At 40.3% G+C, this 24,557-nt stretch overlaps 1 protein-coding gene across 5 annotated transcripts in view; it reads left to right on the plus strand.

The window, feature by feature from the left end:
* LOC130141965 (tyrosine-protein kinase Fer-like) overlaps positions 1-24,557 on the plus strand; it is a 224,729-nt gene that overhangs the window by 55,612 nt on the left and 144,560 nt on the right. For all 5 annotated transcript variants that reach the window (XM_056323318.1, XM_056323319.1, XM_056323317.1 and 2 more), the window contains 4 exons: positions 11,322-11,505; positions 14,141-14,278; positions 15,677-15,796; positions 21,987-22,109. In XM_056323318.1, coding sequence (XP_056179293.1) covers positions 11,322-11,505; positions 14,141-14,278; positions 15,677-15,796; positions 21,987-22,109 — 565 coding nt within the window. The remainder of the gene's footprint in view (positions 1-11,321; positions 11,506-14,140; positions 14,279-15,676; positions 15,797-21,986; positions 22,110-24,557) is intronic.

Genomic DNA, 24,557 nt, shown 5'->3' on the forward strand with positions numbered 1-24,557 from the left:
GGAAGTGCCTGATTCCCTGGTCTGAGGACTGCCCCCCAGCCTGCCCTGTTGCCTTGTTTGGGCTTGGTGGGTTAGGCTGGCAAGGCCTCTCCCCTGCCAGCTCAGAAATCCACCATAACCCCTGACTCCCCTCAGCAGGTAGCCACTGGCCCATGCTATCAATGCCCTGACAGTCTGAAGTGGCATGAGGGACTACTGATTAGACAGCTTGGGTCAGCAACTGCACAAAGGTAATTGTTCTCATTGGTTATCAATCAAACCCCATATGTCAAGATCCTACCTTACAGTTCAGGTAAAGCTCCTTCATGGGGACACTTGCATACTACTGTTGCTATGTATTATTCACATACAGTTTGGTATGTGTACCACACAGATATGCATGTGCAAACCACAGTTTGGGAGCATCTGCTCTAGTGTGAACTTTGTCTAATCATGTAATGCAAGTGCCTCTAATGTAGCCAGATAGTCCATTTTTTTCTTGCTTCATCTTATAGCCTATCTTACTGTTAAAATTTTATTAGGTTATTTGTTACCAAATTTCTTTCTTAGAAGCAAAATGGCACAAAATCCTTCAGCTTTCTCTGTTGTGCATTCCATTAAGAAATGAATCTCTTGTGTCCTTCAACTCTTACTTGTAATATATTTTTAGAGCTTTGTCTTTCTGCCTTTGTGTCCTTTAGTAGTTGCAAATGTTTTGTACCCTGTAGTGGGTTGACCTTGGCTTGCAGCACCCATGCAACCACTTGCTCACTCACACCCCTCGACCCAGCAGGATTGGGGGAGGAGAAAATAGGAAGAATGAGAGAGCAAGAAGACTTGTGGGTTGAAATAAAGACAGGGAGATCACTTGCCAATTACTGTGGGTAAAACAGACTCAACTTTGGGGAATTTAACTTAATTTGTTGCTAATTAATATAAATATTTGAGTACTGATTTGGGTATTGGGAAACAAACGCACTTAAGGAAAATACCTTTCTTCCCCCATTCTCAGGCTCAACTTCACTCTAGACTCCTCCCCCCTTGTTATTGCTACTGGCTACTCTCAGTCCCTTCAGTGGAAGGGATTGCAGTGTGTGTGTGTGCGTGCACGTGTGCAGTCAGGATATAGTGGTTTCTCTCTGTCACTCCTTCCTTCTCACTCTTCCTCTACTCTGGCCTGGGTCCTTCATGGGCTGCAATCCCTTCAGGAATATCTGCTCTGCCATGGAGTACATCATACTCCTCTGACTTTGGTGTTCCCTCTGTTGTTTCTCACTCTTTTGTTGTGTGTTGTTGTCCGTCATGTTTCCCCCTGACATTTTCTGCCCTTTCTTAAATATGCTTTCACAGAAATACCATCAACTTCACTTTGACCAGTGGTGGGGCTGTTGTGGAGCTGGCTGGAACCAGATGTGTCTGATACAGGACAGCCCCTGACCTCTTCCCACAGCAGCCATCCCTGCAGCCCCCTCTGCTACCAAAAACTTTCCACATGCGCCCAATGCAGTACTCTAACATCTCTGAATTCAATCTTGATTTTTCTCTATATATTAAGATCTAAAAGCGCCTTTCTCTTTCCACTTCTAATTCAACATTTCTTATAATTTCAATATTTTCTTATTTTCCTACTCAAGTTCAGGAAGTAATAATATTTACCATATACTGGCTGTTGTTCATCCTTCTCAGGATAATTTATCATCACCTTTATATTGTTGAGCTCCAGTTGGATATACTTTATTTTTAATTGGCATTAAACTAAATTACTCTTCTCCAATTCAAGTCTGTTTTGTCTGTGATGGTATTAAGCAGTCTCCCTCTCCATGAGGTTTTTCATCTTATTTTCTCCCCCTGTCCTGTTGAGGAGGGGGAGTAAGAGAGCAGATAGCCAAGATCAACCCACCACATATCCCTTCAAATATTTTTTTTTGTTAAACCACAAGTTTTTCATGTTCACAATAACCTTGGACAAAGGATTTTACAGCTTAGCTACAATCTAGGTGAAGAATGTCCTTTTACTTGTTTGGGACAAACTACTATTTTCATATGATACCTTTTAGTTATATTAAAAGAGGTTGGGAACATCTATTCACTGTTCCCTCTTGCATGTTGCTCCTCAGTCTTCACTCCTCTAGTTTCAAGAGTCCTCATCTTAGTCATTCCTTGTGCATTCCCTGTTTTCTACCTTTCTGATGTTTGATGCCCTTCTCTAAACCTTTTTCATTTCAAATATGTCCTTGAGTTGAGAGAACTGCATATCATGTTATGTGGAGTTACTCAGTGGTGGAATAATGCTGTCTAGTCCTTTATTAATAACACCTTTTCAGACAGCTGTGGAGCACTGAGCTAATGTTTCCATAAAACTATCTATACTAATCCCAAGATCTCATTCCTGAGTGCATTTAGTAAGCTTAGAACTGATTATTAAGCTTGGATAGTTTTCCCCCATATGCATCTCTATAAATATTCACACTTACTTTCAGTAAGTGGTAAAATAGTAAATTTACATTTACCATTTTGTAGTTCAATCATTGTGTCTCAAAGTTCTTTTTCAGTTCTTTGCATTTGGCTCTCATTTTCATTTCCTTTAGTCAGCATCTTCTTCAGTATCTTTATCTCCTCATTTTTCCACCTCTTCTAAATCACTTATCAATATGTTAAGAAACACAGGCCTCAACTGATGCACTCCATTAAGTGTCTACCTTCTCCTGTAAAAACTGACCATAATATTCCAGCTATAACATTCTCAAGTTCCTCTAAAATTCTAAAGCTAAGCACTGTAGAGTCCTGGTAATTTCTTCTCCTTACATTTGTTCTGTAACCTCTTCTTCTGATACCTCATCAGAGAGAGATACTTTTTCATAGTCTTTTCAGCAAGGAAATCTCTGAAGGTCTTTCATAATGAACACAGATGCCAAAAAATTCTTTCAGGTTTTTTCCTACCAGTTCCTTTTATACATTGCTCATCAACAGCCTCTTTAAATTTTCTGACAAGCTTCCTAACTCCAGTGTATTTGAAATAGGATTTATCAGTTTTGCTACTATTTTACTTGTTGTTCCCTCAACTCTTATGACCCGCCTTAACATTTTTCCATGTTTTAATTTAGAAGAGTTCACAATCCTTTGTGTATTCCTCATTTCACACAAATTTCATCTCTTCAAGGTCTGCTTTCAAGCCTCTATGCTTCCACCCACGCCCAAGTGGTGCAAGGGGGGTGGGGAATGGGAGGTTGCGGTCAGTTCATAACACTGTCAGCCATTTCTTCCTTCTCACACTTTTCCCCTGCTCCAGTGTGGGGTCCCACCCATGGACTAGAGTCTTTCACAAACTGCTTCAATGTTGGTCCTTCCCATGGCCTGCAGCTCTTCAGGATAAGACTGCTCCAGCATGGGTCCCCCATGGGATGCACTTACTGCCAGAAAACCTGCTCCTGCATGAGCTCCTCTCCATGGGCCGCAGTTCTTGCCAGGAGCCTGCTTCAGTGTGGGCTCTGCACGGGTTGTAGTTTCCTTAAGGGCATACCTACCTGCTGCAGCATGGGGTCTTCCATGGGCTGCAGGGTGGATATCTGCTCTGGTGTGGTCCTCTCCATAGGCTGCAGGGGGACAACCTGACTCACCATGGTCTTCTCCATGGGCTGCAGGGGAATCTCTGCTCCAGTGCCTGGAGCATCTCCTCCACCTCCTTCTTCACTGACCTTGGTGTCTAAAAAATTGTTTCTCACAGTTTTTTTTATCATAACTTTCTCTCACAGCTGCTGTGCAGTGTTTTTTTACCCTGTCTTAAATATGTTATCACAGAGGCGCAACCAGCTTCACTGATTAGGTCAGCTTTGGTCAGCAGTGAGTCCATTTTGGAGCCAGATTGAACTGTCTCTGTCTGGCACAGGGGCAGCTCCTGGTGTCTTCTCACAGTGGCCACCTCTGCAGCCCCCCCACTACCAAAACCTTGCCATGTAAATGCAGTACACCAGGGAAGCATGACTGATTTGAAAATATTCTGTCTAGTACAGTGTTGTGGTTTAACCCCAGCCAGCAACTAAGCATCACACACCTGCTTGCTCGCTCCCCTGCAGTGGGATGGGGGAGAGAATTGGAAGGGTAAAAATGAGAAAACTCTTGGATTGAGATAAAGACAGTTTAATAGGGAAAGAAAAATTCACATGCACAAGCAAAGCAAAAGAAGCAATTCATTCACTACTTCCCATCGACAGACAGGGGTTTAGTTATCTCCATCATATGTAACAGTTACTTAGGAAGACAAATGCCATCACTCCAATTGTCCCCCCCTTCTTTCTTTATCCCCCAGCTTTTATTGATGAGCATGATGTCATAGAGTATGGAATATCCCTTTGGTCAGTTGGGCTCAGCTGTCCCAGCTGTGTCCCTTCCCAACTTCTTGTGCACCCCCAGCCTACTTGCTGGTGGGGTGGGGTGAGAAACAGAAGAGGCCTTGACACTGTGTAAGCACTGCTCAGCAGTAACTAAAACATCCCAGTATTATCAACACTATTTTCAGCACAAATCCAAAACATGCCCCCATACCAGCTACTGTGAAGAAAATTAACTCTGTCTCAGCCAAATTTAATACATACAGGCGCAAAACTGTTTGCATAAAGCTGCTTGGAGAATGGTTATTAATGGGATCTGTTGGGAGAGGGGTCCGCCGGAGTCAAGAAATTACTCAATATGAGTTATGCATCTTGCTCAATTTTATTGGCTTCTAACATTTCTTATATAGCCTCAATACACAAGCATGCTCCCAAAGCAAACATATGATTGGTTATTAGCCCCTAAGCACGCGCTGCTCACACACCACTATTTATCATGATTGGAACAAGCATTCTGTCCATGCAGCTATTTGCGTTAGCTATGTTTTAGCCTTGCAGTTTGTTACTCCCTTTATCTACATTCCCTTCTCTATTTCCCTTGGCCTTACACATGTCCTCCCTAACAGCTGCAGCTTGTTACAGCCACGGCCTGTTATTACAATAGGGTTACTTGGTCTTAGGATTCAAGAATAGATCAAGGCCACTTTCTTGTTAACTTCAGCACAATAACTTCAGCACAATTCTAATTCCAGTACACTTCTAATTTCAGGCCTGGATTGTGCACTCCAGGCCTGGATTGTTCAGACCCTCAGGGGTTCCGTGGCCACACTTCTGCAGCCATTCTTCTACAGGGATCCTGACAGGAGGGTGATGTATCCTATCCAACATTATGGGATATATATTGAGATTAGTTTTGGATGGTATTTCAGTGTTTCTGTTTGTAATCCTCCCTCTCAGGATGACTAGTTTGGAGTATGCTTATTAAATTCCTAGGCGTCAGTATGCCTGAAAGGATTGAAAGTGCATTGGAGAGCAGTTGCAGAGTTAAATATTATTTGAGAAACTGGAGAAATGGTCTGAAAAAAAATAGTGTTACTCAGCAGGAACAGATGCCATAGCAAAGATAATCAGTAATACCATGTTGCCAGAAAGGCATGGATTTTTATTTTTTTTTAGAAATAAATGTAACTCATACAAGTGTTAAAGGGATTCTTTGGCTTTCAAAGTTAATAGAACCTCAACTGAAGTATTGTCTGGTTTTGGGTACTGCATTTGAGGAAGAGTGTGAGCTACATGCAAAAAGAAAACAGGACTTAGAAGATGCGTGAATTGTTTGGTATGAAGGTTAGAAGATTGGCAGAGAAGGAGAGTGTATAATCTTCAAATAAGTAAAAGATGGATTGCAGAGGACTGTAGAATCTATTTTTCATGTCCATGGCAGGTAGGTGAAGGAAGTAAGGATTTAAATTAAAGCAAGAAATATTTAGGTTGGAGAGTAAAGGGGGGGATTGTTTTCAGCTCACACAGCACTAGACCTGAATTGTATTGAGAAGTTGCAAAGTTATCCATCATTGGATGTCTTAGGAAGATCATAAAAATATCTGCCACATAGTTCTGCAATTAGTCTTCCTGACAAAGAATAGAATAGGTGACCTCTTGAAGTACCTTATAGCTCTCTGGTTCAGCACTGAATTTGTCTTGTCAGTGTGGACTTGAGGATTTCTAGACTCTAATAGTGTAGTACTGTGTGATGCTGACCTCCTGATCAGGATACAGACAATGATGAGGAAATGTTAAATTGTACTAGAGAAGCTGTGAGCTTTGGACAGGAGTAACAATGAGAGAGTTCAGCTAGTCAAATATGAACTGAAGCAGTGCTTCATCATGATGATATGTAGCAATGGAATTTTTGCTCACAATAAATGACAGCTTCCTAGAACAATGAGTCTTAGAACCCACAGTAGAAGATGCTATAGTGGGTTTCATCTTAAGTGATATGCACTCAAAATGATGTAGCTACTGGTATGGTCAAGGGTGCTTGACCACCCAACTCATTACCTAAGGTGCTAAGACCTGGTCTGCAGCTCCTGGGGTTGTAAAACAGCCCAGAGAAGGGGAGAAGTGCACCACCACAAGAGAAAATATAACAAAAGGATTGTGGGTTGAAATAAGGACAGGGAGATCACTCAGCAATTACTGTCACAGGCAAAACAGACTCAACTTGGGGAAATTTAATTTTTTACCAAGCAAATCAGAGTAGGATAATGAGAAGTAAGACCGAATCTTAAAAACACCTTCATAGAATCATAGAATGGCTTGAGTTGGAAGAGACCTTAAAGATCATCTAATTCCAACCCCCCTGCCATAGGCAGGGACACTTTCCACTAGAACAGGTAGCTCAAAGTCATATCCAACCTGGCCTTGAACACTTTCAGGGATGGGGCATCCACAACTTCTCTGGGCAACCTCTTCCAGTGCCTTACCACCCTCACAGTAAAGAATTTCTTCCTAATCTAAATCTACCCTCTTTTAGTTTAAAATTATTACCCCTTGTCCTATCACTATATACCCTACTAAAGTCTGTCCCTATCTTTCTTATAAGCCATCTTTAAGTATTGAAAGACCACTATAAAGTCTCCCCAGAGTCTTCTTCAGGCTGAACAACTCCAGCTCTCTCAGCCTGTCATCATAGGAGAGGTGCTCCAGCCCCCTGATCATTTTCGTGGCCCTCCTCTGGACTCATTCCAATAAGTCCATGTCCTTCTTATGTTGGGGGCTCCAAAGCTGAACACAGTACTCCAGGTGGGCCTCATGAGAGCAGAACAGAGGGGAAGAATCACCTCCCTCAACCTGCTGGCCGCACTTCTTTTGATGCAGCCCAGGATTTGGTTGGCTTTCTGAGCTGCAAGCACACATTGCCAAGTCATGTTGATCTTTTCTTCCCCCAACACCCCCAAGTCCTTCTCCTCAGGGCTGCTCTCAATCCATTCTCTTCCCAGCCTGTATATGTGCTTGGGATTGCCCTGACCCACATGCATGAATTTGCACTTTCTTTCCCCTGCCCCTCCCTTCTTCCCAGGCTTAACTTTACTCCAGAGTTCTCTACCTCCTCCCCCCTAGCGGCACATCCGGATGGGGAATGGGAGTTGTGGTCAGTTCATCACATGTTGTCTCTGCTGCTCCTTCCTCATCAGGGGGAGTACTCTTCACTCTCTTCCCCTGCTACAGCATGAGGTCACTCCCACAGGAGACAGTTCTCCATGAGCTTCTCCAACGTGAGTCCTTCCTACAGGCTACAGCTCTTCATGAACTGCTCTAGCGTGAGTCCCTTCCATGGGATGCAGTCCTTCAGGAACAGACTGCTCCAGCATAGGTCCACCACAGGTTCACAAGTCCTGCCAGCAAATCTGCTCTAGTGTGGGCTCCTCTCTCCACAGGTCCATAAGTCCTGCTCCAGCGCAGGCTCTCTCCTTTTGGGCACATTCACCTGCTTCGGTGTGGGGTCCTCCACAGGCTGCTGGTGGATATCCTCCACCATGGACCTCCACGAGCTGCAGGGGAACAGCATGCCTCACTAATGTCTTTACCATGGGCTGCAGGGGAATCTCTACTCTGGTGCCTGGAGCACCTCCTCCCCCTCCTTCTTCACTGACCTCAGTGTCTGCAGAGTTGTTTCACATTTTCTCACTCCTCTCTCCAGCTGCAGTTGCTCAGTTTTCTTTCCCCTCCCCCCTTCTTAAATATGTTATCACAGAGGTGTTACCACTGTTGCTGATTGGCTTGGCCTTGGCCAGCAGTGGGTTCATCTTGGAGGCAGCTTGCATTGGCTCTATTGTACACAGGGGAAGCTTCTAGCAGCTTCTCACAGAAGTCACCCCTGTAGCCCTCTTCACTACCAAAACCTTGCTACGCAAACCTATTATACCTTGCCTTACCTAGTATAATCCTGTTGGTATCCCCTTCCCCCATCATTTCTAGTTTAAAGCTCTCTCACTCAGCCCTGCCAACTTACACCCTGACTCATATTCCCCATTGTGACAAGTGGATCCCATCAGGCCCCAGCATACCTTGTCTCTTGAATACTCTTGCATGGTTTAAAACCCCAAACTTTTGGTGCAGGCACAATTATTGGAGTCGGGTATTGATATACTGGGCTTGTGGGTTTCTGCTGAGGTCTCCCCCTATTACTGGGAGGACTGAGGAAAATACTGCCTGTGCTCCTGAATTTTTTACTATTCTTCCCAGGTCTCTGAAGTCTGTTTTGATTAACCTCAGACGTTTTGTTGTGACATCATTTGTATCCACGTGAAAGAGCAGGAATGGGTAGTAGTCTGAATGTTGAACTAGGCTCTTCAGTCTTGTGGTGACATCCCTAATTCGGGCCCCAGGGAGGCAGCAAGCTTCCTTGAAAGAGGGTCTGGTCTGCAAACAGCTGCTTCCGTTCTGCACAGGAGGGAATCACCAATGACCATAACTCACTGTTGTTTCTTCTTGGTGCTGGTCTTACTGTGGGTTTTGTTGTGAGGGGTTGGTGTCTCTCTGATCTTGGCAAGACTGCTTGCTCAGGTTCCTCCTCTTTCTCATTATGCACTTCATCTGCTATACCCAGGGCCTTGTACCTGTTCAGTAAAGTTATCTCAGAGGGTAGCTTAGAGGGTAAGGAGGGGTTTCTCTTACTGCTCTCTACTGTAACACTCTTCCACCCCTCCTTATCCCTTGTGACACTGCTTTCCTCCTGGCACAAAGCAGATCCAGGACCTGCCTCCACAGTGGTCATGCTGAGTTTTCTCCTATGCATCATAGGTGTCAGAGTATGTCTCCATTGGTCAATCTCCCTATCAGAGTATCGAATACTCCTCAGTCTGCTCACCTCCTCCCGCAGCTCAGCCACCAAGCAGAGTAGCTCATCAGTTTGGTCACATCTCCCACAGTGTTGCTTACAATCACTTTCCACCTCTAGGAATATCCCTTCACACATCCCACAGCCGGAAACCTGGGTGGTTGCATGCTTGAACAGGAGCTCTCTCTGTGTGGCTGTATCCTGGTTTCAGCTGGAATAGAGTTAATTTTCTTCTTAGTAGCTGGGGCAGTGCTGTGTTTTGGCTCTGATGTAAGAACAATGTTGATAACGCACTGAGGTTTTTAATTGTTGCTGGGTAATGTTTATACTAAGTCAAGGACCTTTCAGTTTCTTGGGCCCTGCCAGCAAGAGGGCTGGAGGGGCACAAGAAATTGGGAGAGGACACAGCCAGGACAGCTGACCCAAACTAGCCGAAGGGATATTCCATACCATATGACATCATGCTGAGTATATAAACTGGGGGAAGAAGAAGGAAGGGGGGGACATTTGGCATTATGGCATTTGTCTTCCCAAGTAACCGTTACAGGTGATGGAGCCCTGCTTTCCTGGGGATGGCTGAACGCCTGCCTGCCCATGGGAAGGGGTGAATGAATTCCTTGCTTTGCTTGCATGCGCGGCTTTTGCTTTACCTATTAAACTGTTCTTATCTCAACCCTCGAGTTTTACATTCGTTTCTGATTCTCCTCCCCATCCCTCTGGGTAAGGGGGAGTGAGGATGTGTCTGTGTGGTACTTGGTTGCCATCTGGGGTTAAACTATGACAGGCTGCATTGGTTCTACCAGGTGCTAGAAGCTCAGAAGTAGGGGACACTGCATTTTGCCAGATGGTCACCATGCTGCCCTGCACCTGCCTGCTGCCGTGCACCTGCCCACCAATCAAAAGTCAGAGTAGGGCAATGAGAAATAAAAACTAACCTTAAAACACCTCCCCCCCTCCCCCTTCTTCCCTGGCTTGACTCCCGGCTTCCCTAACTCTTCCCTTCAAGCAGCACAGAAGGAACAGGAAATGGAGGTTCTGATCAGTTCATCACACATTGTCTCTGCTGCTCCTTCCTCCTTGCTCTCTTTCCCTGCTCCAGCATGAGGTCCTACTCATGGGAGACAGTCCTCCATGAACTTCTCCAGTGTGGGTCTTTCCCACTGGCTGCAGCTCTTCACAGACCGCTCCAGCATGGTTTCTTTCCATGGAGTGTGGTCCTTCAGGAATGGACTACACCAGTGTGGGTTCTCTCCTTTGGGTGTGTCCAGCTACTTCGGTGTGGAGTCCACCACAGGCTGCAGGTGGATATCTGCTCCATCATGGACTTCACCACAGGTTGCAGGGGAATCTCTGCTCTGGTGTCCGGAGTGCCTCCTCCCCCTCCTTCACTGACCTTAGTGTCTGCAGAGTTGTTTCTCTCATATATTCTCACTGCTGTGTCTCCCAGCTGCAGTTGTGCAGCAGTTCCTTCTCCCCTCCTCCCTTTTTAAATATGTTATCACAGAGGCACTATCACCATTGCTGATTGGCTCAGCTTTGGCCAGCAGTGGGTCTGTCCTGGAGCCACCTGGCACTGCATCTGTTGGACATGGGGGAAGCTTCTGGCAGCTTCTCACAGAAGCCACCCCTGCAGCCCCTCCACTACCAAAATGTTGCCATGTAAACCCCAATACACATGGTTTCCCTAAAAGCAGTTCCCACTATCGCTATTGGAGATAGAGTACTGGTCTAAATGGATCAGGGGTCTGACCTAGTAGGACATTTCTTATTTTCTTAATTAAAAAAATGTTTATTTACTCTGAGACAGATAAAAGATTAGCATTTGTGATAGTCATGTGTTTAAATGGGGTTTATTTAATTCTTTGTATTTATATTATTTTTATACTTATGCAGATGATGCTTTTCATATACTTTCAGTTCAAGTATTCTCACATTTGTGCTCAGAGAAAGTGCAGCGTTTTTTTCTTAGTCTTGAATAGGAACACTAAGACATTTGGTCTTACTAGTGACCTGAGAACTGTAAAATTTTAGCTTCTTCAGAGAAATTGTTTAAACTTATTGTGGAATAAAGTGCAAACTTATCATGAATCTATTAGATTTATGTCAACCACAAGTATTGATGTTTGTATACATTGAAATCACCATAAGCATTTTCTTTATTTCTTTATTCTCAGGAAAGGAGACTGTGAAAGCCAAAGATCGGTGTGATAAAGCCACTATGAAACTTCATATATTGCATAATCAATATGTATTGGCACTGAAAGGAGCACAGTTACATCAGCACCAATATTATGACACTACACTTCCTCTGTTACTTGATTCACTACAGAAGATGGAAGAAGAAATGATTAAAGCCCTGTAAGCTGTATTTTCTTATATTTTTCTCATTTCCACATGTTATGTATAATATCCTAATTAATTTATAGTATTATTAGAAAATAATAAATCTTCATCAATTATTTGTATATCGAGGATAATGAAAAAGCTGTTTTCTTCTTTCTGTTGACAACAATTGTGCATGGAGAAGTCTGTTCAAATAAATGCAGATAGTAATTTTAAGGGGTTACTTAAGCATTTTAGTGAGAGACTGTCTTCTCATAAAACTTTTAAAATCTTAGAGATTAACTTCAGTGTTTATAGTTAACCTCATGCTTTATCCTTAGCTTCAGCTGGAATACTATGGCAAATTAACATGCTTTAACTTGTTCAGCCCTGAATTGGTAAGGCAGTTGGACTAGATGATTGTTGTAGGTCCCTTCCAACTGAAATTATTCTATTCTATTCTATTCTATTCTATTCTATTCTATTCTATTCTATTCTATTCTATTCTAAAGTTAGTTGCCTCTCCTGTAGCCTTATTTTTGTGAAATTCTGCCGGGAACCAATTTGGTTTAAAATGGCCAACAATCTTGAAAGTCATTTGGGATGAGGGCCAGGCAGGTGCATGGTTACTTATTTGTGTGCAAATAGCAGGATCATATAAACCTAATTTCATTGTATGGAATCCAGCCTTAAAAATACAATTACTTTTTTCTGAAATATCATTCCCCACATCACTGATGAAGATGTGCAAATTGATCTCAGAGAACTGTCAATGAGGACTCTAAGCTATCTTTTCTGATTTGTAACCACCATGCTGTGTCTTTGACTTTCCTTAAGAATATGAGTTGGTTTGGGAGACTGTTCTGTAGATCTTTCTCTAAGACATTCTGAGGGCTGCAATTAAAAAATATTGCTTGTAAATCACTTACTCTAAAAGAAAAACAAGTTACCTCTTTTTGTAAGTATTGTTCATTTAGATGGGAGACACTCTTCTATCTCTCATTTTCTTACCTTTTCCAAAGTCTACATTCATCTTGACTTCAGCACATAGGAAGTGAAGGAGAGTTGAGGGTTTCATGCTTTATATGCTTAGGTGATACAGACGATATTAACAGCCTCATGAAGTTTCATTGCTCCCTTTGATTCTGGTACAGTTATGTAAATGAAATAGACCTCTATAGTAGTCTCTGCACAGTCCTTTTAATCTTAATTTTGTATGTAAAATCACAGCAAGAGACTTCAGTTCAATTTGTGTGCTGTAATTAATGTGATTTTTCATAACTGTGAATTATGATAATTCACTGAAGAGTTTCATCATTGAAAAAAAATCCATTGAACCCAATTTTCTTTGTCATCTTTGAAATAAAAACCTGTAAAAATATTCTTGTCACTAAATAAACATTTTCAGTGATATCTGAATCTATTGGAAAATTACTGTTGTCTAATATCTTTGGGCTTAATTCTACAAAAGGAGATGGTGATTTCAAGTGTGGGGTTGGTGTAGCTATCTGTGTGACATATACTTTGTTAATAATCTTGGTTTTGCAAATCAATTAGTTTGGTAAACTTGAAGTGTATATTAACATCACTAATTATTTTTTTTAAATAATTAACATAGATTCCATTTCTTTTAGATCTGACATTGCTGTAGTTGACATTAATGAATTCTGTTGTTTGTTTTCTTCTTAGAAAAAGTACTGAAGGAATACAAGCTGATAATATTTTTTATAAAATAAACATAACTTGAGATCTTATCATCCAGGAAAAATCTGCTGATACTTTTTTTTCCTGCACATTCCTCTGGGATGGTCAAAATTCATCAGTATTAAAAAAAAATACTCACCATGCTTCAGAAACTGAAAAACCTGTCAAAAATAAAAATGAAATAGGAAATTATTATGAAGGGCTATTTATGGAAAGCTAAAACTTGAAGACTAGGAAGGTGTTTTGGGGAAATATCACTGTATGCTATTAAATGTAGTGGTAAAATATCACATATTATTTTCTTTTACCATTCCCTAATCACTTGCTTTTGCCCACTGTTGCGGGCAGGTCATTAGACTAGATGGCTTGTACTTTTTCACGTCAATTTTTTGTTTGATTTTTTTTCTTCTTGTAAATATATGTGAACTTGTGACTTATGCTTATTTTTGTCCTAATGACCAAATAATAAAATCAAGATATGAAAGAGAACACTTAAGGTAATGGAGAAAGCCAGGTCTTAAAGGAAATGCACACTGACTATTTTTTTTTAATCTTTTTACCATATGTCAGAATATACTTATTTTGTCAGTCAGGAGATTGTGAAAAGCTTCTGTATAAATAATAACTAGCATAAGTTTTCTGGTCATAAAGCAGGGTGTCATCAATGAGCTATATATATTCCTTTTCCCTGTAATCTCTACAGCTTTAATTTAACTACACTATATGTAGATGCACTGTAATTAGTATAAAGGAGCATGGTCTTGGAGACTTCTCTACTCATAGCCAATCTGTAAAGAAGAGGTCACAATTGATCTGTTATTTTTTTGAGTAATATGTGGTCTTTTTTTTCCTCCCTTTTTAGCCAGTTGAAACAAGAGTTTGTCATAGCAGAAAACTGAAAGCTTGAAGCATCATCGTTATATGCCTTCAATACCATGTTATACACTATAGTTTTTTTTCTCTCTAGAAAAGGAATCTTGGATGAATATAGCCAGATCACCAGTCTTGTAACTGAAGAGATTGCGAATGTCCATAAAGAGATCCAGACTTCTGTTGAACAGATAGACCCTAACTCTGAGTATAATGACTTCATAGATACACATAGGTATAAGTTTTCATCTTGGTGTACATGTTCATGTTTCTTCTGGAGGAAAAATTTGTATTAAACTACAACACTTCTAAAGTGATCAGAGTTGTATTTTTTTGTTTGGTTTCTTTTAAATTGTTATTTGTAAAGTATTGTCCTACTTGAAAAGCTAATCCACTTGCATGCACAGACAGTTGCCTGAATGTCAGGTTTTTAACCTGTTTCTTCAACCACCCATCTCTTTGGCTGTCTCCAGAAAAACAGAATTCCAATTACTATTATCACATATGAAGAGCCATAATATTGGTACTAGCAGCAGACTATACATAGAATCATAGAATCATTTTGGTTGGAAAAGACCTTTGAGATCATCAAGTCCAACCATTAACCTAACACTGCCAGGTCCACCACTAAACCATGTCCCTAAGCACCACATCTATGCGTTTTTTAAATACCTCCAGGGATGGTGACTCAGCCACCTCCCTGGGCAGCCTGTTCCAATGCTTGACAACCTCTTCAGTGAAGAAATTTTTCACAATATCCAACCTAAACCTCTGCTGGCACAACTTGAGGCTGTTTCCCCTCATCCTATCACTTGTTACTTGGGAAAGGAGACTGACACTCACCTCACTACAGCCTCCTTTCAGGTAGTTGTAGAGAGCAATAAGGTCTCCCCTGAGCCTCCTTTTCTCCAGACTAAACAACCCCAGTTCCCTCAACTGCTCCTCATAAGACTTGTTCTCTAGACCCTTCACCTGCTTTGTTGCTCTTCTTTGGACACATGATAACCCAGATTCAGTGTGAGCTAATTTAGTGTGTATTTTGTATCCTGGGCTAAGTTAAGTTTCTCGGTTATATTTCTCTCATTGCCTATATTCTAAATAGTTTAAAGTGAACTCTAGGTACCCCTGTATACACTGCAGTTATTGCAAAGTAGTGACTGAAACAACAAAATATGCAGGTAATGCAAGAAAGTTTTTAATTTAAAAAATAAACTTTATTTGCTGTTTATTGAACTGATATTGCATATTGGTACATAAGTGGATAGTCCTAAGACTTCTTGTATTATCCTTTGTTATTAATGTGCAGATTGATAACTGTCATGTGCAGATTTATAGCTGGATCAGCTATATATATTTATATCAGTGGATCTATACCCCCTTTTATATATATATATTATATATATATAATAGATACCCCCTTAAAACCTTGATTATGTTGTGATATTAATTCAAAGAATTAAGACTGTGTCCTTTATTTAACGTAAAAAGAATATGTATCCTATTGTTGTTTTTGCTTTATCTTATATGTAATTTTAACTATATTCTAGTTATTAATAATTCAAAACACCAATTTTCTTTATGATTTAAAGATACATGTTAATTTTGCAAATATAACTTTTATTTGCTAAATTAGGTCATCAGAAGTTGTTGAACAAGCAATAGAGTTTGATATGTCTTTACTAGAAGAAAATGAAAACCTTCAAGCTAATGAGATCATGTGGAATAATCTAACAGCAGAAAGTTTACAAGTCACGTAAGTTTTCTTTAAAAATTTTAATCCTTCAGAAATTGTCATACACGATGTCTAGGCTCTATCATCTCATTGCATAGCTGTGTCCTGACTTTTAAGGTCCAGTTTCTGCAATAATGTTTTTAAGCTATAGACTTTTGCCCATTGCACTTTTTATTGTTCCTTTGCACAAAATACTCTCCCCCAAATCCCCCCAAATTAAAAAAGCAGCACTTGCCTGATCTTTCAATCTAGTCTCTCCTCCTCACTAGTTAATTTTTACAGTGCCCCAAATTCAACATGAATTCTCCCTGTGAACTTAATGATTTTCTCAAAGGTGCTTCCACATTCAGTATTATAGAAAAAATAGTGAAATCTGTTTATGAAGCCACTGAGTATAGTGATGTAGTCAGTTATGCAAATTGCCAACCAGGAAATCATAGAATTATAGAATCATAGAAACATTTAGGTTGGAAAAGACCTTTAAGATCATCAAGTCCAACCATTAACCCAGGACTGCCAAGTCCACCACTAAACCATGTCCCTAAGCACCCTACATGTTTTTTAAACATCTCCAGGGATGGTGATTCCACAACCGCCCTGGGCAGCCTGTTCCAGTACTTGGCCACCCATTCAGTGAGGAAAATTTTCCTAATATCCAATCTAAACCTGTTCATAAATACATTTGTTTTACCTGTTTTGTAGGTGTTGTGTTTTGTTTTCCAAAGAAAATTCTTATTCACTGTTATAACCTTTAATATGTATTAATTTACTAACATCAATGTAGCTGTACTAACAGAGATCTAATGTAGATTGAGTGCACCCTCAGCAAGTTTGCCAATGACACCAAGCTGAGAGGTGCAGTCAACACGCTTGAGGGAAGGGATGCTGTCCAGAGGGACCTTGACAGGCTTGAGAGGTGGGCCCATGAGAACGTCATGAAATTTAACAAGGCCAAGTGAAAGGTCCTGCACCTGGGTTGGGACAACCCCAACTATAAATACAGGCTGGGCAGAGAATGGATTGAGAGCAGCCCTGAGGAGAAGGACTTGGGGGTGTTGGGGGAAGAAAAGCTCAGCATGGCCCAACAATGTGCTTGCAGCTCAGAAAGCCAACCGAATCCTGGGTTGCATCAAAAGAAGTGCGGCCAGCAGGTTGAGGGAGGTGATCCTACCCCTCTATTCTGCTCTCATGAGACCCCACCTGGAGTACTGTGTTCAGCTTTGGAGCCCCCAACATAAGAAGGACATGGACTTATTGGAATGAGTCCAGAGGAGGGCCACGAAAATGATCAGGGGGCTGGAGCACCTCTCCTATGATGACAGGCTGAGAGAGTTGGGGTTGTTCAGCCTGAAGAGAAGGCTCCAGGGAGACTTTATAGTGGCCTTCCAGTACCTAAAGGGGGCCTGCAAGAAAGCTGGAGAGGGACTTCTTAGAAGGGCATATAGTGATAGGGCAAGGGGGAATGGTTTTAAACTGAGAGAGAGTAGATTTAGATTAGATATTATGAAGAAATTGTTTACTTTGAAGTGAGGCACTGGAAGAGGTTGCCCAGAGAAGTTGTGGATGCCCCATCCCTGGAAGTGTTTAAGGCCAGGTTGGATGGGACTTTGAGCAACCTGGTCTAGTGGAAGGTGTCCCTGCCCATGGAAGGGGGTTGGAATTAGATGATCTTTAAGGTCCCTTCCAACCCAAACCATTCTATGATTCTATGATATATTCTTCATCATTACTAAATTGAGATTATTCCTGCTTGAACTATGTATTTGTTGTCCAGCTAGCTGTACTTCAGCATAGTTACAAGGAAAAAATATATACTAAAACTCTCTTTTGAAAGGTCTTTCTTACAATTTTTATAAGATTCTACCTTCCACAGCTCAAAAACAGAAATAATTTCTTTTTTTGCTTGTCTTCCATATCCCAGTGTTTAGAAGTAAGCCATCAGCATGTCTAAGCAAAGCAGCTTAAACACTGCATTTTTAGCAAATGATCTTGTTGAAATTTGTGTTTGTAAATAAGTATCTTAATATTTTCATAAATATAATTTTTTAATACAACTTCCAGTGAGTCCTGTTACAAAGCTTTTAGTCATGCACTTTAAATTCTTTGATACATTTGAGAGAGAAATTTTATGCTGTGATTTTATTTTTGGAACAGGTATCAAATAGTTCTTTGAAGTGTTGCTGCATGCCTACTTTCTGGTATGGAGTATATTAGGGCCTCTGAGCAAATGTCTGACTATATTAGGTCAGACCAAAGACTGACATAGCCAACTTTCTTATCTCTGACATTAGCCCAAAGGGAAAGTCTTGGCAAGATAACAAGAACAGGATGTGTGTGCATTCCCCAGAATGTTCTCTCAGCCTCCCATAATTTGCAGATTAGAATTTTTTTGAGCCAGAAGTAATATTTGTTTGTAATAGCCTTAGATGTATTTTTCTTCATGAATTTGTCCAGTCAGTTTCAATATGTATAAGTATCTATTGTCCACCGGTCAAGAAATTCCAAAGATCAATTTAACATTATGTGGACCTGTTACTTCCTAGTTTCATTTTATGACTCTAAGCTCCTGTTTTGGAAGACAATAGGAACAATGTACTGCTTTCCACCCCATTCATGATATTGTAAATTTTTATCATACTCCTGCACTGTCATCTTTCTTTTCAAAGCAAACAGTCTTTAGCTTTAGTCCTTCCTTTCCCAAAACTTCTTATGTTTTATTAAGCTTGTTATCTATCTTTGATTTTTTTTTCAAGGTTACTGTACTGGTTTTGAGATAAATGATCAGAATTGCACAGGTAATCCAGATACATAGATTAGAGAGAGGCATATCAAGGTTTCCTATGTTCTTATTCTGCTTAATTTTTTTAAAAAACGAGACAATCCTTCTCTTTGATTTTTCTGACCACTGTTGAGTATCAAGTCAGTATTTTAATGGAAATGTCTGTTGTAACCCCAAGATTCTCATTTCTTAGTGGTAATGGTCAGCCATTAACTGTATAAAGTTTTGGATTTTTTCCCCCTTGTATATTTGTTTATTTTAATATACATTGAGATTAATTTTCCAAATGGCAGTCCAGTTACTGATTCTCATAAGATTCAGACAAATCCTTTTGCATTATTCACATTCAGCCCCTTCTTTACTACCTCAGATAACATTGTACTGTCAACATTCTTGGTCACTTTTTAAATTGTTGTTTCATCTCAGTTGTTATAAACATATTAAGCAGTGCAGATTTTTGTGGATCTCTACTAGTTATCTCCTGGCACTGTAAAAACTGACTCTTTATTATTATCCTCTTTCTTCTTTTTTTAATTGTTTTTAATACAAGCAAGAATCTTTCTTCTTATGACTGCTTAGTTTTCTTTAAACACTTTTGCTTGATATACCTTGTCAACTGCTTTTTAGATAGCTTTTACTAGAATCTTGCTTTAAAACTACTAGAAAAATATAGCATGCTTGCATCAACTTATTCTGCATTGACTAGATGTTCTCAAATAAGGTGTATTACATCCTTTCTTGATAGATGATAGCTTTTTAAAGATCCATTCTGTATGTTCTGAAACAATAGGAATTTGACCATTGACCTTTAGAGCTGAGATCATGGTCTTGGATCTTCAAAATACTGCATCGTTATGTTTCTGCAGTGGAAAACTACTTCCAGCATCTAGCAATTATCATAAATCTAATACATATACTGGGCTTATTTCCCAGACATTGAATGGATTAGAAGTTATATGTTAATTCAGAATCAAGAATTTTTGGTCAAACCAATAATTTTTTTGAGTATATGAGAATGACAATTTTATGTGCATTATTGAAGGCTTTAATAAAATATATTCTAGGGACAAGTTATGACAAAACTGGCTCAGTTTTACGCTTTCAGGTAAGTTTCTGTTTATGAATAAAAAAGATTTGACAGAAAGAGGTAGTTAAAAGTCAAGAGTTTATTAGGGAACTTTTTAAAGTAATTAGAGAGATGTAGTGTCTCCTGATAAATCATAGAACAGGGGTCCTCAAACTACGGCCCGCGGGTCGGATATGGCCCCCCAGGGTCCTCAATCCGGCTCCCGGTATTTACAGAAACCCCCCCCCCCACTGGGGATTGGGGGGGAAACCAAGCAGCCGCAGATGACCTCCTGCCACTTCATCCACGCCCCGGCCCCCTGGTTAAAAAGTTTGAGGACCCCTGTCATAGAATCATAGAATGGTTTGGGTTGGAAGGGACCTTAAAGATCAAGTACTATATAAGTATATAAGTATCAAGTACTATATGTATTTTACCTTTGTCCAACTTTTTACTATAATATCTTTTATTGAAATTGTGCTTGAAAATACAGGGGAAGCAGAGTAAGATACTTGAAAATGGATAGATAAGTGCCAAGAAGGAAAGGATATTTTTTTAATTATTCTCCTAGCTTAATTTGAAGTCAAAGCATATTTTTTGTTATGTGAGCCTTATGTCTGCTTTGTGTAGAGCTGACTGACAATTATATCTTAAAGTCTCATTTTACATTTGTTGACTTTTTTTGGTATTGGAGTGTTTGCCAGTATAATTGAAAAGTGTCAATAATGGTTTTAATGTGTAATAATAGTTTCTCAGTTAATGTTGAGTATTCTTGTAGAAATTTTACCTTTATTTTGGACTTACCATTACCAAAAATTTTGTAGATTTATAAAAGTTAGTCATATAGAGAAGAATATACAGATCACTCTTATACTAAAAAGTATTGTTTTAACTTGCAAAGCAAAACCTACTGATTCTGGTTTTATTATTTCTAGAGATTAATACATCACAACTACTGATTGTACATATTTATCTAACATACTTCAACAGTCTGAAGGGTTTCATTTTTCATATAAATTCTCATGAATTAGCAATTCTGGTGGTTTGGCCCTGGCTGGATGCTAGGTGCCCACCAAAGCTGCTCTATCACTCCCCTCCTGAACCGTACAGGGGAGAGAAAATATAATGAAAGGCTCATAGATCGAGATAAGAACAGGGAGATCACTCAGCAATTACTGTAATGGAAAAAACAGACACAACTTGGGGAAATTAGTTTAATTTATTACCATTCAAATCAGAGTAGGATAATGAGAACTAAAAAATCAAAACTTAAAAACACCTTCTGCCCACCTCTCCCTTCTTCCTGGGCTCAACTTCACTCCTGATTTCTCTACTTCCTCTCCTTGCGTGGCACAGAGGAACAGGGAATGGGGGTTGCGGTCAGTTCATCACACATCGTTTCTGCCACTCCTTCCTCCTTACACTTTCCCCTGCTCCAGTGTGAGGTCCCTCCCATGGGAGACAGTTCTCCACAAACTTCTCCAACATGAGTCCTTCTCACAGGCTGTAGTTCTTCATGAACTGCTCCAGCATGGGTCCTTTCCACAGGGTGCAGTCCTTCAGGAATGGACTGCTCAAGCATAGGTCCCCTCTGGGGTCATAAGTTCTGCCAGAAAACCTGTTTCAGCATGGGCTCTTTTCTCCACGGGTTCACAAGTCCTACCAGCAAACCTGCTTTAGCCATGCTTCCCATGGATCACAGCCTCCTTCAGGCATCCACCTGTCCCAGTGTGGGGTCCTCCATGGGCTGTAGGGGAATCTCTGCTCTGATGCATGGAGCACCTCCTCCCCCTCCCTCTTTACTGGCCTTAGTGTCTGCAGAGTTGTTTCTCTCACATATTCTCACTCCTCTCTCCAGTTGCAATTTTGTATTGCACAGATTTCCCCCCCTTAAATATTTTATCACAGAGGCGCTACCTACTGTTGCTGATTGGTTTGACCTTGGCCAGCAGCGGGTCTGTCTTGGAGCTGGCTGGCATTGGCCCTATCAAACATAGGGGAAGCTTCTAGCAACTTCTCACAGAAGTCACCCCAGTAGCCCCCCCGCTACCAAAACCTTACCACACAAACCCACTACAGCAATATATTAGGAAAGAATTAATCCACATAATGCGTCATGCATTCTGGCAGATTCAGGGAGCAGATAATTCTGTATGTTTGTATGTATCCACAATCTAGTATGGATTCTATAACATAGATTAATAATATAATATAAAGGTACAGCCAGAAAAAAGGCCAATGACCAGCAAATAACATATTTTGAAGACTAATGATCATTTTCATCTTTAGGAAAAATATTTGAATGTTTCCAAATATGTTCCATGTGCGTATGCATACAATAGATTTCTGAAATGTATGTATTACAGGTTAAAAACAGTAATAGAAGAATTGATTCAGACACAGCAGACACTTTTGAGCAAAGAGAAACTTGTGCTGGAACTAGAGAAAAAATTAGAAGAGTCCTCTAAGACTTGTGAAAAAACATCAGAGTAAGTACAACTAAAATATCAAAATATAATTTGAGATAAATTTGTCTGTAATGCAGTTCCTAAGACTTAAATATGAAATAATCTGCACTAACATTGTTTTTCTTTAGTAAGAAATTATTATTATCAATGACAACAAAAAGTTAGTTTCCCATGTCTTAAATAAACCTTCCCTGCTCCAGATCCTAATTAATTAGAGAACTGAGCAGCTCCTTTAATTTGGTTTAATTGTCATACTATTGGAATGGCTCAAGAAATGGACCTTTGGTTAGCAGTGTAACTTCAACTTGATGGAAAAAAGGAATCAATTCAGATTGTCTATCTGACAGTTAATTGTATAGATATGATTTTATGAAAGACTTTTCAGAGCCATATGCAAGATATGCAAACTTTCTTATGTAATAATGTAGAACCAATGCCCTGTAATACTGACTAGTAAATAATGAAAGTGAGGGATTAATTGGTGTTTTACAGTGCCACAAATAAACATTTATTATAAATAATAAATTTTGATCAAGATTATTGGTCTTTTTTCTAACTTTGATTAAGTTTCACATCACAGTCTGAAGTTATAACAACAGATAAATAACTTCTGTCTGTAGTGATGTTTTTCCAATTTTTGTGATTGATCAGAATCTTACTAACTTGGTCATAAATATTGGTTTGCAATACCAATGAAATGGAATGCAAGTCCTCAGATAATTGTCTTAATTGAAAAAGACTTCTAAGCTCTCCATTGAAGGCATCTTGTAACTTGATACACTGAGCAGTATTTTATTCATATATGAAACTTTATATATATAATTGTTCTGATTTGATGGTTTCCTGTTCTTTCTTTGATAGTCTACACATACTCACAGTATGTATATTTTCCCATTTTTCAATTCTTGACCTACCTTCTTTGCTGTATATAGCTTAAGGGATAAACACTTTGTAATAGATGAGTTTTGTGGGGTTTTAAGCATTATGACTTTGTTTTTCCCTCATGCTTCTTTTCCCTTAGGAATGTTTCTTCAGTATTGTCTTGTCCATTATATCTCCCTGAAAGTGTTTTTTTGTCTCTGCCTTTCCTGCTGTAGGTAGGCTCCTTTGATCCTGTAGCAGATGTTTGTATTTTTGAGGAGATGATCTCAGTGTAGACTCCAGCTGTATCTGTGAGTCTTTTTAAAAAGCATGGGATCTGGCTTAGATTTCTAGGTGTAAGACATAAGCTTCCCTGAAATCACCCATTCTGTTTTGGCATTGGTTATGTCTTCCACCAACAGACTTCATTTTCATTTTTAACTGAAGAATGACCAGGACATTTTTGATAGTTTAGCTCTTCTTATACAAGTACTTATGGACCCTAGAAGGTCTCAATCAACTGTTGCATATTCTTGACTGCTGTCACATGATATAGCAACAGCCTCAGCATTGCAAAGCAAGGTCAAAGGCAAGGGCAGTTGAGCAATGAATGAAAGCTTGCCTCTTGAGCCAGTGGTCATCCTGCTGGTGGATGAGCTGGTCAAGTCAGACTGCTTGACTGAGAGTTTGGCACCTTCAAAGAGCTTTAATGCAAGTTTCTCTCATGAAAGAGAGGAGGTAACCACCAAATTCAAGAGTTTTAAAGTCTGTTATTGTTGAGTCTCACGCAAGATGCTGAGGTTAGCCCTTCAGTGCTGAGGAAATATTCCCTGGTTCTGCTTTATCTGGGCAAAATGAAGGTCAAGTCTGCAAAATTGTTTTCTGTCTCTTCACTGGAACCAGTTTGGACTTCAGCTCGCTTCTTTCTGACACAACCTCAGCATCTCCAGTTCTGAGCTGTTGAGTGACTTTGCAGTGTGTACTAGATCTGACTGGGATGGAGTTAACTTTCCTCATAGCAGCCCATATGGTGCTGTGTTTTGCATTAGTGGTTAGAACAGTGTTCATAACAGACCAATGTTTTGGCTATTGCTGAACAGTGCTTGCACAGCATCAAGGCTTTCTCCCCCCTCCCCCCACCAAAGCCCAGATGAGTGGGGGTGGGCAAGAGGTTGGGAGGGGACATAGCCAGGACAGCTGAAATAAACTGACCAAAAGGATATTCCATACCATATGACATCTGCTCAGCAATAAAAGCTAAGAGAAAGGATGAGAAAGGGGAGACATTTGTGGTTATGACGTTTGTCTTCCCAAGCAACCATTACGTGTGTTGAGGCCCTGTATTCCAGACCTGCCAATGGGAAGTAGCGGATGAATTCCTCTTTTTGCTTTGCTGGTGCATGCAGCTTTTGCATTCCCTATTAAACTATCATTATCTAGATTCATGGGTCTTCTCACCTTCCTTCTGTTTTCTCTCCATCCCATAGCAGGAGAGTAGAGTGGGAGAGAGGCAGAGTGGGTGTTTGACAGATGGATGGGGTCAAACCACCACAGTGTTTTTTGGTGCCTCATGTTGGTCTTCTCACAGAGGTCACACCTGCAGCCTCC

Source organism: Falco biarmicus, chromosome W (assembly GCF_023638135.1).
Source record: "Falco biarmicus isolate bFalBia1 chromosome W, bFalBia1.pri, whole genome shotgun sequence".
In the NCBI taxonomy this organism is placed as follows: domain Eukaryota; kingdom Metazoa; phylum Chordata; class Aves; order Falconiformes; family Falconidae; genus Falco; species Falco biarmicus.